The 13,997-nt window shown below is 50.2% G+C and overlaps 1 protein-coding gene across 1 annotated transcript in view; it reads right to left on the reverse strand.

Moving 5' to 3' along the window:
- The window catches only part of PTPRN2 (protein tyrosine phosphatase receptor type N2), a gene marked incomplete at both ends in the record, with an annotated part of 672,304 nt that extends 664,350 nt beyond the window's left edge, over positions 1–7,954 (reverse strand). The window contains one exon of the mRNA XM_082845910.1: positions 7,660–7,954. Coding sequence (XP_082702036.1) covers positions 7,660–7,954 — 295 coding nt within the window. The remainder of the gene's footprint in view (positions 1–7,659) is intronic.
- Between the last annotated feature and the right edge of the window lie 6,043 nt (positions 7,955–13,997).

Consider the following 13,997-nt stretch of genomic DNA (forward strand, 5'->3'; position numbering starts at 1 on the left):
CTGGTGAGACCAAGCAGGACCCTGAGGGGCCTTCCTGGGGACAGACCACCACCCTTGTGTCCCCCACCTCGTTTATAAAAAAGGTTTAGCCACCTAGGCCCTCCCCAAGTTCCAAAGAGCAAATTTAATCAGAAACATGAGAAAGTGCAGAGACAAAGAAAAACAGTCGAGCAAGACAAAACAAGAGTTTAGCCATAAAACAGTCAAGGACCTCCAGCTCCTTCCCAAGGGCGATAGGTAATGTCCTGAGCCATATCCTTGAGCTGTTTTGCAGATACAGAAACTCCCACCAGGTGGAAGAAGTTAACTGCTGACCACCAGCCCATAGACCCCAGACCAGTTAGAACCAGAGGGTTGATGACTGAGATTCCCAAAACACCAACCAAGCAGAGAATTGTGCACGAGCTGATCACATACCCTGTGACCCTCTCTCTTACCCTGTCTTTAAAAGCCCTCCCTGAAAGCCAGCAGGGAGTTTGGGTCTTCTGAGCACGAGCTGCCTGTTCTCCATGCTTGGCCCTGCAGTAAACACTGTATTTCCCTTCACTACAACCTCACGTCAGTAGACTGGCTTTGCTGCGCGTCTGGTGAGCGGACACAAGCTTGGTTTGGAAACACTGGTAGCTCGGTATTTCCCACAGCCGTTGTTCCCTGGGGCAGGGAGCGGTCCTCCTGGCTGCAGAGGAATTGCCCACCATGGCCAAACCCTCACGCACGGAGAGCCCCCTCTACCTCACGCAGGCAAGGAAGAAGGCGCCCCCAGCATGGCGTGACCCAAGAGCTGAAATCCCTGCCACCAAGGCACAACTGCAAACTCACAGCTGAAGTCCTGGGGGCAGCGGCGGGGGCCGGCAGCCTGAAGTGGCCTCTTGGAAAAGGCAGAATCACTGACTGATCATCCAGCATTAACTATTCACCGATGCCCTTTTCTTGAAGTTCGACACGGGAAGGATTCAAACATGACAGACACAGGGAGCATCAGGAAGAACCAAAAGCATAATGAAATGCAAGGCTTTTTCTTACAGCAGTTTGCAAATTGGCCGTGATGTTTCATAATCTGAAGTTTGGGTGAGGCAGTGCCAACACCCAGCTGGTGCAAGCTGGAAAAACAACTGGCCTGCAAACCCTTGGAAATACAACTTGATTACAACGAACGCCTCTCCCAAATGGAGCTAATCACACAGCATTCAGCTGCTCCCGGCAGCTTGCACGGGAGCACCGGACGTGCGTTCTCCAACATTTGGGCCTCCTCGTCGGCTTGGGCCACACCCCTTCTGTGAGCCCCGTGGCCTGAAGCAGGCCCAAGTGTGGCAGGGAAAGGAGAAGGGGGCCCGAGACCCTGGGGGACTCTACAGGCCCAGTCTCACCTCCCTTCATCTCATCCCCCAATAAGCTTTGAAAAGATGGTGACATCTTTCCTAAGATTCCTATTTTTTAATGAACGGTCTTTTCTATTTACAGGCTGTATGTATACATATTTAAAACCTGCCAATGGGGTCATGCTTTACACCTGGCTATTTGCTATCATGGTTAAGAACTCGGGCCGAAGCCACAGTGCCTGAGTGTATCCATGAAACGTGCATCAGAATAGCTCCTCCATCACAGGGCCGTTGCGAGGACTAAACAAGACGACCAGGACAAAGGGCAGAGCAGTGCCAGGCACCCAGCAAGCTCTCCAGGGGAGCTAATTGTTACTCCAAGTATCATTCGCCAAAGCTCCAAAGACTCTTCCACCTCATTCTTTCTAACAGCTGCAGATTCTGTGGTATGAATACAGCATACATTTAACCAGTCTCTTATTATGAAAAAGTAAGTTGTTTCTAGTATCCTTTTCTTCTTTTAATTTATTTATTTATTTCTGGCTGCGCTGGGTCTTTGTTGCTGCGCGCAGGCTTTCTCTAGTTGCAGCGAGCAGGGCTACTCTTCGTTGCGGTGCGTGGGCTTCTCATTGCGGTGGCTTCTCTTTGTTGTGGAGCACAGGCTCTAGGCACGTGGGCTTCAGTAGTCATGGCACGCGGGCTCAGCAGTCGTGGCTCGCGGGCTCCAGAGCGCAGGCTCAGTAGTTGTGGTGCACGGGCTTAGTTGCTCTGTGGCACGTGGGATCTTCCTGGACCAGGGCTCGAACCCATGTCTCCTGCACTGGCAGGCGGACTCTTAGCCACTGTACCACCAGGGAAGTCCCTCTAGTATCCTTTTGTAACAGAAAAATGCAGCAGGGAAGATCCTTGCACAACCATCACTGCAAAAGCTGAAGCAACTCTACTCCCACCAAGAGGGCATGAGGGTGGGGCACCCCACGCCCCCGCCAGTGCCCGCTGTGCTGTGTGAGGCTTGGAGGCCGACAAGCACATGAGCAGCACCCAAGCCCAGGGTGGCGAGTCAGCAGGACGCCAGGCTGTGTGTGGCTGCCAGGCTCCTGCCTGCCCCGTCCCAGCTGAGCCCCCCGGGGCACCTGCCCTGATCCCCTCACCTCCCACTGTGTCCCCCATCTCCGTTTAGAACCTTTTGCTTTAGCTTCACCTGGCACATGTTTATTTATAGGGTAGGTGAGGCCCGGAGAGCACCAGCTCAGCCAGCAGGCCGCCAGTCCTTCAGCCCCAGGAAAGGCTCCATGACCTACATCAGCCAGGGACACGAAGGAGAACGAGGGTCTTGCTGGAGCAAGGAGAAGCACGTGCAAACCCGAGAAGAACTGCGCCGTGGGGCAAGCGGGGCCCACATCGCGCCTGTGTGCGAGTGCTCGCTTCTCCATGGGATCTGCATTCGGGAGAAACCACAGGGAGACCCAGGTCCAAGGCCCATCCTGTCTGCCGCAGCCCTGGGGCTGTGTGGGGCTTGGAACCCCGTATCCTGGGGAGAGAGGCGAGGCCTGACCAAACAGGCATGAGGCTCCCCCTTTCTAAAACCATGAGGTTCCCAGGACAGAAGGTGGCCCACGCTGCATCCGGTCTGGGGAACGGGATCTGGCTGTACATGTAGCGAGGGTTAACTTTCAGATGGTTAACTTTCACCTCCAAATACACGGTTCATACAGGAAATATTTGTGGCTACATGACATAGATTGTCAAAACAGCTAAATAAGCAACTTTCCAATACAGCCATCCGGAAGGGGAGCTTTGCAGATGGCCGAGAGCCACGCCCCACCCAACCGGTCATCTCCACCCCACGGGCCATCGGGCTCCGCCTGGCCCGGCACTAAGTGGCCACGTCCACAGAAGTGCAGCTTCCCTTGGAAGCCCAGTGTGGGGAGGGCCCCTAACTGGACGCCAGACTTCCCCGGCCTCGGCCGAGAGTCCAAGTGGAGCCCCTGGGAGCAGACACCTGGCCGCTGGGGTCCCGACGCCGCTCTGTCGTGTCAGGACTCCACGCAATAAACAGGGACAAGCTGGCTGCTGCCTCACCGCCAAGTCCGCCTCACAGGACAGCGGACTGAGGCATGGACCCCAACCTAGGCATCCACCACAGCACCATCCCCTAAGAAGTTCCCTGCGTCTGAGCCATTTCCTCCTCCTGAAAAGCTCTCCCTGAGATTATAAACCGTCTTGAAGACGCTGAAGATCAACCACAGGCGTCAGAAGGTCCTGCTGGGTCCTCGAGTCTCCAAGACAAGCATCAGACAGCGGGTCACCCGTGACGCCGCAGAGCCCTCTCCAGGTCAGCGCACAGCCCCACGGCCCGCCGCCCGGCACGGGCAGCCCCAACCTTGAACCCCAGGACACCCAATCCCTGTGCTCGTGACCTTCCTAGCGAAACTGGGGTCCTTTCTGAGCTTCTGGGTTTCCTCCCTTCAAACGTCTCCGAAGGAGAAAAGGGTTTCATCCTCATGGTTTTCTCTTGCTGGGAGAGGGCAGAGCTCCCCTGGTCTCTGCAGGTTACCAGACAGTCCTGCTCGTGGCCGGTCCCTTAGCAAACACGAAAACCACGGAAGTGATCAGAAATTAACGGAAGCCAAATGGCCTTCATCCAACTGAATGAATGAAATGTATCTTGCCCTGTGCTCCCCTGGATATTTATGGTGTTTATTCCCATCTCTTCTAGGCCTGAAGATTCCTGAGCTTTCGCCAGGCTGTCCTGTCACTGTGACAGACATGCTGGCTGGGGCCGCTGTGCCTGCGACTGCATTTCCCCCTCCAAACGGAACAGATCAGACATTACCCAGGCAGCATTTATTTTAGGAAGGCTTTTCATTATGGCGATGGAAAATGCCAGGGCTGAGGCTCCGTGGGCGCCCTCCAGACCTCCAGGCTCGCTCATTATCTGACACACGCACAGTTCCTGCCCTGTGCTGAGCGGCCTGGCCCACCCCCGAAGCCGGCAACCCAACATCCAAGTTGATTAACCGATGAAAGTTCTGGAGGAAGGACAGCCTCCGGATGGAGGCGAGAGGCGGGCGCTTTGCGCCGAAAGTGCTCCGAGGAGGAGCAGAGACATGGGGGCTCTCGGGGAAGGGGAGGCTCTGGAGAGGTCCCGGCCCAGATGTGCAGGGTGGGTATGCAGGTCGTCCTGGACACACAGCTGGCCCGCCCGCTGCCAGCTATGCCCACGACTGCCACTAAGGCACGTGCAGAGGGAGGGGACTCCCTTTACTCATCAAAACCTAGTGTTTATAAATTGTATACCTATGCATATATCTAGTTTCCCTGGACCTCAGGGAAACTGAGGTCCAGACAAAGTGGATAATTTGGTCACTCATAGTAGCGTGAAACCCCTTACTTTTTTTCCGTTACTCACAGATAATTTAATGATAGGGACATTAAATAACTCCTTCTGGGGTCCCTGGTCTGAGAGAAAAAACAACTTTTAGTCTCGATTTCCTTTTTCCAACATACTGAGGGAATCTGCAGTGTGTCAATCATATATGCCTCACTTATACTGCACAATTTGGGATACTTACCACAAATACCTCAACAAATGCTTCTGGAGCAGCTCATTCATTCACCTGTCACACTTCACACAAATACTGCTTCAGCGCAGGGGCCTTGGGGAGCACTGCTGTGTGGTGTATTTGAAAGTTGCTGAGAGAGTAGACCTTAAAAGTTCTCATCACAGGGAAAAAAACATCTTTTTCTTTTTTTCTTGTTATCTATATGATGGATGTTAACTAAACTTACTGTAATCATTTCACAATATATGTAAGTCAAGTCATTACGCTGTACACCTTAAACTTACACAGTACTGTATGTCAGCTGTATCTCAATAAAACTGAAATTGAAAACCATAAACATTCCTTAAAATAGCCATTTGTATTCTTTTAATCCTGCAAACTAGTAACCATTTTTTTCAAATTTGGAGAACTGATACAAAGTTGCCAAATCTTTACAGTTCCAATTTTAAAATGCTTAAAGAAAAAAACCCTACCACCTGCTACCACAATCACTTCTTAAAAGAAAAATCACTAACAACAAAAAAAGAGAATATAATAATTTTTTTTAAGTCTTTCGAAGTGAATAGATCTGACCTGATGGAAACGAGTCACTCGTCGTCCGTTTGGCACCGGGGATGTCAGGTCTGCCCCGCCCCCACCAGGTGCTCAGACCCGGTCCTCGGGGCAGCCCAGGGGAAATGATCCATGCCAGTCACTGCCGGGGTGCACGTCCCCCGGCCTCTCAAGGTTTCGGGCTATAAATCGGGCTTTGTAAGGGAGTGTGGACTGACTTCCAAGAACTGGATCTTCACTGAGCAGCCTGGAAAGAAATCAAGTTTGGGCCTCCACAAAACGGAGGGCGCACCCAGCCCCGCCGTCCTGACACTCAGGGACCTGACGTGACATTCATCGCTGCAAGCTGGGGCAGAAGCCGGGGAGCCAGGCGAGGGTAGTTCGGCAAGCCTGGGAACACTGAATGGTGTGTGTGTGTGTGTGTGTGTGTGTGTGTGTGTGTGTGTGTGTGTGTGTGTGTGTGTGTGTGTGTGTGTGTGTGTGTGTGTGTGTGTGTGTGTGTGTGTGTGTGTGCGCGCGCGCGCGCGCGCGCGTGCGCGTCCACCTAAGCTCGCTGCCCACAGAGAATGTGCCTCGCTGTTCACAGTGACGGGAGAAACAGAATCACCCTGACCGGCAGCGGAGGATCAGCAGAGGCCCACTTGATGCTGACGCCCCCGCCGTTCTTGCTACAGAGGAGGCGTCCTCTCCAGAGACCCAAGAAACCGTGGTGGCTGCACCGCCTGAGAAGCCCCTCGGGCGCTGGCTGTCCTTCCCACTGGCCCAGACCACGCTGCCGTCCCCCTTGCTTCCAGCAGCGAGCACACATGGTCAGTCTGAATTCTAAGCCCGCCGATGCCACCTTGCACCTCACCCGTCAGAAAATTCAGAGCACCAGGCCCACAAACGGGGCAGGCCAGGACAAGAGCGATGGGAAAAGCCTGCTTCAAAAGATCAGGAAGCCTCTGCTCAGAGTAATGTTGCCTTCCTGCCCCAGAGCTGCAAACAGTGTGTGATAAGCCCCATTTCCAGGGCATTTCACTCATAAAGCAGGAGGCCCGGGTCTGCCCTGACCCCCGCCTCCCTCTCTGGCTTCACTGTCTTCAGGTCTCAGGACCCGGGCTGCTCCGCCAGGTCTTATCACAGGGGTGCTGCCCCAAGACCTGGAGCCCCACATACCAGAAACAGGGGCAGCCTCTGAGCCAAACCAGAGCCGTCAGAGAGAGGAAGCTCACAACTCCGGGCCACAAATCTACCGCAGATTCAGATGCTGTCCACTCACAGCCTGGGCCGTGGGACCAGAAGGTCACGACTCGCCGAACATCACACGTTGGTCTGTGCGGTCAGGACAAGACAACTGAGCGCTCACACCCCTGCCAGCACCACCAAGTGTGCAAATCTAGACAAGAACCCTTCCTTCTCACTCTCGTTTCCTTTCCACAAACACTTCACTTTCAGTTTTTCCTAGTTGTTCATTTAGGACACAGCCCAGAGAAGCCCAAGGTCAATTCCAAACACAAGCCATGCAGACAGCACAGAGCAGAGAAATCGAGAATATCCTTACAGGCCCTTGAACTCACTGCCAGTCAGCACAGGCGCCTAAAGAGGATGGGTCGCCTTTCAGCCACTCAGTGCTGATACACGGAACACTTTATAAACTGCTAGACTGAGGTCAACGGTAGCTCGTGGCCAAGGGAACAATTCATAGCACAGAAGCTGAGACGTTTATATCTTTTTAGGGACGGCTCCTCCGTTAGGGATTTACAGAAGAGCTTTCTTCTCTCACCCCAGCAGCTACCCCGTGCAAAGCCCCAAAGGACCCAGACAAATCACAGAGGCCATGAAGGACGAGCAGGTGGGGAGGACGGCCAGGACGCAGGAGCCCTGCCTTTCCAGATGCCCGCCCTGGGGCCACGTTCATACAAAAGCGTTTTGCAAGGTGTGTTTTCAAGCTGGACCTGACACTCCGCCTGCAGAGTCTTCAGGTTCTAATCGGGTCCCTCTTTCGCTTCTTTTATTCCGCCCGTTGCAGGGTTTGGGATTTTTGTTTGTTTTGGCGTGCTGTTACTTTTTAGTAAGGCCCGTGTTCGTCAGCACAGCTAATGAGAAACATGGGAAACATCTATTTCTTCAGGGTCCCAAAAGGTAAACGTCAACTTCGTAAGTGCTACTTCCATTTCCTGGCAAGAATTAGGAAACAGAACAAAATAAATATCTATGGAATAAAAAAATGTAGTACTTACACATGGAGGTCTTCTCACACGGGAAGCCCTTTCCAGATAAGGACTTCCCAAACCAACAACGTGTGTGCGGCATGGAAAATTCTCCAGTTATTAAGTGAATTAACTTAAATAAAATTCCGTTATACGACAAGCACTGGGAATTTACAGGAAAGAGGCCCCGGTGATCTTCTGGAAGCAGGGAAGGTTCTGGAGGGCAGGAGAGGTTCTGGGAACAGGGAACGCTCTGAAACCACGGGTAATTAGTCAGATCCATTTCACCCGCCTTCACTAATCCAGGTCGTTTTAGGATCTGCATGTCCTCCAAGCAGCACGTAGCCTAAACAATAAGATGTTTGCCTGAGTTGTTTTCCAGGAACCTGGAATCAGCTGTGCCTAGTTTGAGCTGAACTGGTTGAGACAGGATAGGACCACCAACCCTCCAACTGGGCCTGCACGAGTGTCCACTCAGTGACCTTTTGAACATGCAGAGGCCTGTAGCCCAGTTACACCTGCGCAGAACTACGATTCCCGCACCTTTTCCCAAGCACCCTTCTCCACCCTCCCCATGCTTCCCAGGCTTCGGACCGCTGTCCTTCTTTACTTCTTATCCCATAGATACCCCCGAGCCCCTTGCCTTCGGAGAGGGCTGCCTTGCAAATAAACCCTCTCTTCGCTGCCAACCTCAGCATCTCAGCATTTTGGTTGAACCTGGTGTGGTAACAGTTTGGGAAGGCAGGGAAGGTTCTGGAGGGCAGGGAGACACTGACTTGTTTGTGTTTGCACGTCCAGTGCCCAGTATAGGGCCTGGCACACAGTACGTGCTCAGTCCACTGCAGCGGTAAGAGGTTTTTCTACATGGCTAACTGTATAGTTCAGAGGTAAACCGACACTCTGTGTTCATAATGATAATAGAGAAACCTGACAAAGGATAAATATCTAAATTTTCCTCAGAATGTACCACTGTCCCTTGGTATCCACGGGGGGATTGGTTCCAAGACCCACCATGGATACCAAAATCCACGGACGCTCAAGTCCCACGTTTGGGCCTCTGTATCTGTGGTTCCTCGTCCATTGATTCAAACCACCACAGATTGTAGTGTAACGTATTAATCGGAAAAAACCCACATGTAAGTGGATCCACACAGTTCCAAGCCACGCCATTCACGGGTGGCCTGTCTTGTTTAGTCCTGGGCACAGATGTGAACTGTGGCGCTGCCTCTAAGCTCTAAGGGTGTCGCCTTCCTCCAGAGAAGCCTGGTTCTGGCTTCCGTCTGGTGACTAAGGACTGAGGGCCCCGAGAGCCTTATCCAGCCAGGATAAGATGGTTCGCAGCTGGACCTCTGTCCCTGCGAGGCCTGTCCTCTCTCCATTGAACCGCTTCTTGTCCACAGCCCACTGGGTCCCAAGTGGCACCTCAGAGACACTCCAAGGACCCCTGCCTGGGAAGCAGGGAGCCCTCCCCAGAACTGGCTGATGCTCTGATCCATCTTCTCCTAGAGTTCCACCCCTAACTCTTCACTCTGATTCTTTTTCTATCTCCTACCCCTTGTCCAGATTCTCTTGTGTTCTACTGGGTTAGTCAAACGCCTCAGTCCACCACTAATGGACACAGAACTCCCTGGAATCTTTGGCATTGAAATAGCTTTAGATTTGGTCTTCAGTGGAAAGCAATTAAGCTAACATGAAAATGGTGGTTTCTAGATGAAGATGAGAGCATGGTATGGGTCATTCAGCCCACTGATTGATGCCGGCAGAGGAAGCTCCCACATGTGAGTTTATATTTTCTGAGTGATTTACATTTTATTCCAACTGAATAAGCAAACCTCACTTCCTGACATTTTCTAAGCTGAAGACTAGTCATTCACTCATTTTGAAATGTTCTTAGAATGAGAATCTGAATTTTATAAAGTGTTCTTCTGGAGGTTAGAGTGATGCATAATGAATAGTAGCAAGAAAATCTGATGCTTATAATGTAGAAATGTATTCCCTTCCCTCATCCCATTTTTATAAGAATAGTTGATAGGAATTAGTCATCGGATAATCAACAGTCCTTTGTATTTCACTGGCTTTTGATGCCAACCCAGAGAAGTGGGGTGGGAACAAGAAAGGGAATCTGCTTCCTGGAGACGCACGAACATCAGCTTTGGGTGCTGATGAGGCCAGAGAGAGGTTCAGAGAGTCAAGAAATTTTCACAAGAAGATTACGTGTATTTGTGAAAAATAGTCTTTTTTTTTTTTGGCTGCGTTGTTGGGTCTTCGTTACTGCACTCGTGCTTTCTCTCCAGCTGTGGAGAGCAGGGGCTATGCTTCGTTGGGGTGCGTGGGCTTCTCATTGCAATGGCTTCTCTTGTTGCAGAGCACGGGCTCTAGGTACGTGGGCTTCAGTAGTTGTGGCACATGGCTCAGCAGTTGTGGCTCACAGGCTTTAGTGCACAGGCTCAGTAGTTGTGGCGCACGGGCTTAGTTGCTCCGCAGCATGTGGGATCTTCCCCAACCAGGGATTGAACCCGTGTCCCCTGCATTGGCAGGTGGATTCTTAACCACTGCACCACCAGGGAAGTCCCCAAAAGTATCACTTCTGAAAATAAAGAGTCCAATCCCAGAGTAACTGGAAGGGAGTCTGGAAGAATAACCGGGCCAGTGTCCCGACTTCCAGCAAGTGTTCGCCCACACTTCATGTCTCTGTTTATTCTGCCCGTGAAGACTTCCAGACCAAGAGAACCCCCCGTATCCCTCCTCAGGCTCTGTCTGGGCCAGTCTGGGAGGCTTCGTGACCACCACATCCCCAGGTCTGAACCTCCTTACTTAGAAGTTATTTATAAATTGATGAAACTGGACCAGGGAATCTTTTCCAGCCTCAAAGTCTATAATTGGCTCATTCATTTATTCAGCAAATATGACTGAGTGTATATATTCAGATATGCCCACCACTATACTGGCTTAAAACTAAGTGTTTCTGATACATGGGCTCACTCTGCAGCCGCACGAGGTCTGTGGCAAACAGGCCCGGGAGCTCTTGTGCAGAAGGGTGGACCACCCTCCACTGGTCCTCTCGATGTGCTGCCGCTCACGTGTGCCCGGTGACGTGATTGATGATCCATTTTAACTAAACACAATATGAATCAGATTTGAAGGGATTCTTGCAAGGAAATCATGGATTGTTAATGACGACACTATCACAGAAAATGGGATGAGCTGATACTTCTCCTGGTGGGAGCTCTTCAGACACAGTGAGGTCAAAGGAACGGCAATTTAATCAGACCCAACAAGGAAGCAGTCAAAAAGATGGAACATCATCCTCCAGACTTTTTCACATATGGATTTACATACATTATCGTTAACGGTGGACACTGTTCTAACCGCACATTGTGCCCTGAGACAGCAGGTATACCCTGAAGCCACTGAGATTGAAAAGACATTTAAAAAGTAAGCATCTGAAACAATATTAATAATTTTAGTGAGGAAAAAAAGTTTTTGTACCTTCAACAATAATAATTCATCATTGGCAATGTTTTAGCTCTCACTCTTTTAAATTTATTTTTAATTTGTTTTATAATAAGCATTAGTTCAGTAGAGCATGTAGATAATTTGCAAATATATATACTCATACGTGTATACCTCTACATGGACACATACACATGGCGTGGGCCACGTCCATGAGGGGAGGTTTCCAGCAGAACAGTGACAGGGTCAGATTCTCGGGGCAGGTCCCCGGTCACTGCACCAGAACTGGAGGGCATGCAGAGGAGACAAGACTTCTTTGTGTTACACTTTGTTCTGCCACCTCCATCAGCCCTCCTCTCCCTCTCCTGCAGGTGAGCACACAGCCAGCAGCTCCTCCCAAGCCCCCCATCTGCATCGGGGCTCCTCAGCCAGCCCAGCTGACCTTCCAGCCAGTCCTCCGGGGTGGGGGCCTCCTGTGCACTGAAGGACATTCATTCAGCATCTCAGCCCCCTCTCTGGAGGTTCCAGCAGCACACCTCCCACCCCAGCTGGGACAACCAAAAATGTCACCAAGACAGTTGAGACCCCAGTGGAAAACCACTGGGTTACATAAAGGAACTGCACACCCGCTTCTCCAGGGGAAACTTAAAACAACCCTCCGCCTTTTTTCAAAGGACATATTCTTCCCCCTTTATTCATTTTACACAGCAAAGCAGCAGCTTTTGATATACTGGAGGAACTATTACACCATTTGAAACACGTACACCCATACCCACATCGAATCTTTCAAAATAAGGCTTTGATTTTGGAGTTAGGACCCATTTCATCTTCTACAATCTTTGTGAAACATCTTATTTTATGTAAGATCACCTCTAACAATCTGGAACATTCTTTTTTTCCCAGTGTTTGACTTTAAATGTACCCTGGATATCTGATGTTCTTTAGGAGTTCCTAAGGAAAACATTTAATCCTTAAACAAATGCTACATATTCTTCAACAATATCAATTTAGACCAAACATATCATTAACATCACCAATAGACTGCTTAATTAATGCTCTGATGTGTCAATAATGTAGTCTCCTAGCACCCTAACATGGGTTTTACATCTATAGTTCACTCCCTCAAGCCTTTGGAGAATAAGAACAGGCATATCTGCATAAATATCCAAACTTTCAGCTTGACTGCACATTTTCATCTTCTCAGAATAGCACCAAATCAACATATTCCTTCAGAACTACTTCTTCTCAGAGACAAAACAGATGTAACCAGGCAGGATCTAGTTTCATTGCTAAGTACTGATACTCTTTAACCCGTACACACTTACTATATTTTTTACTGACAAGGTTTTCATTCCCAGACTGTTCCTTTGATATTGCATTGGTCCATTCTCCTAGACATTTGGTTGTCATATGAATTCCGTACAATGGTTTTCAGCACACCACCCATGTCATTTACACCATCTTGGTTATACATCTGTATGTACGCATCCACATCTTCTATGATGAGGGTAAATTAAAATCTAAGTTCATTATGATATGTTAGGAATAAACAACCATTAGAAATTATCACAGAGATTGGTTCAAGATGGCGGAGTAGAAGGACGTGCTCTCACTCCCGCTTGCGAGAACACCGGAATCACAACCAACTGCTGAACAACCATCGAAAGGAAGGCACTGGAACTCACCAAAAAAGATACCCCACATCCAAATACAAAGGAGAGGCCACAAAGAGACAGTAGGAGGGGCGAAATCACAATAAAATCAAATCCCATAACTGCTGGGTGGGTGACTCACAAACTGGAGAACACTTATACCACAGAAGTCCACCCACTGGAGTGAAGGTTCTGAACCACACGTCAGGCTTCCAAACCTGGGGGTCCGGCAACGGGAGGAGGAATTCCTAGAGAATCAGACTTTGAAGGCTAGCGGGATTTGACTGCAGGACTTCGACAGGACTGGGGGAAACAGAGACTCCACTCTTGGAGGGTACACACAAAGTAGTGTGTGCATCGGGACCCAGGGGAAGGAGCAGGGACCCCATAGGAGACTGAACCAGACCTACCTGCTAGTGTTGGAGGGTCTCCTGCACAGGCAGGGGTGGCTGTGGCTCACCATGGGACACTGGCAGCAGAAATTCTGGGAAGTACTCCCTGGCATGAGCCCTCCCAGAGTCCGCCATTAGCCCCACCAAACAGCCCGGGTAGGCTCCAGTGTTGGGTCGCCTTAGGCCAAACACCAAAAGGGAGGGGACAGCCCCACCCATCAGCAGACAAGCCCATTAAAGTTTTACTGAGCTCTGCCCACCAGAGCAACAGTCAGCTCTACCACCACCAGTCCCCTCCCGTCAGGAAACTTGCACAAGCCTCTTAGATAGCCTGATCCACCAGAGGGCAGGCAGCAGAAGCAAGAACTACAATCCTGCAGCCTGTGGAACAAAAACCCCATTCACAGAAATATACAAAAGATGAAAAGGCAGAGGGCTATGTACCAGACGAAGGAACAAGAGAAAAACCCAGAAAAACAACTAAATGAAGTGGAGATAGGCAACCTTCCAGAAAAAGAATTCAGAATAATGATAGTGAAGATGATCCAGGACCTCGGATAAAGAATGGAGGCAAAGATAGAGAAGATGCAAGAAATGTTTAACAAAGGCCTAGAAGAATAAAAGAACAAACAAACAGAGATGAACAATACAGTAACTGAAATGAAAACTAAACTAGAAGGAATCAATAGCAGAATAACTGAGGCAGAAGAACGGATAAGTGACCTGCAAGACAGAATGGTGGGATTCACTGCTGCAGAACAGAATAAAGAAAAAAGAATGAAAAGAAATGAAGACAGCCTAAGAGACCTCTGGGACAACATTAAACGCAACAACATTCGCATTATAGGGGTCCCAGAAGGAGAAGAGAGAG

Source organism: Leucopleurus acutus (assembly GCF_964270905.1).
Source record: "Leucopleurus acutus genome assembly, chromosome: 9".
In the NCBI taxonomy this organism is placed as follows: Eukaryota; Metazoa; Chordata; class Mammalia; order Artiodactyla; family Delphinidae; genus Leucopleurus; species Leucopleurus acutus.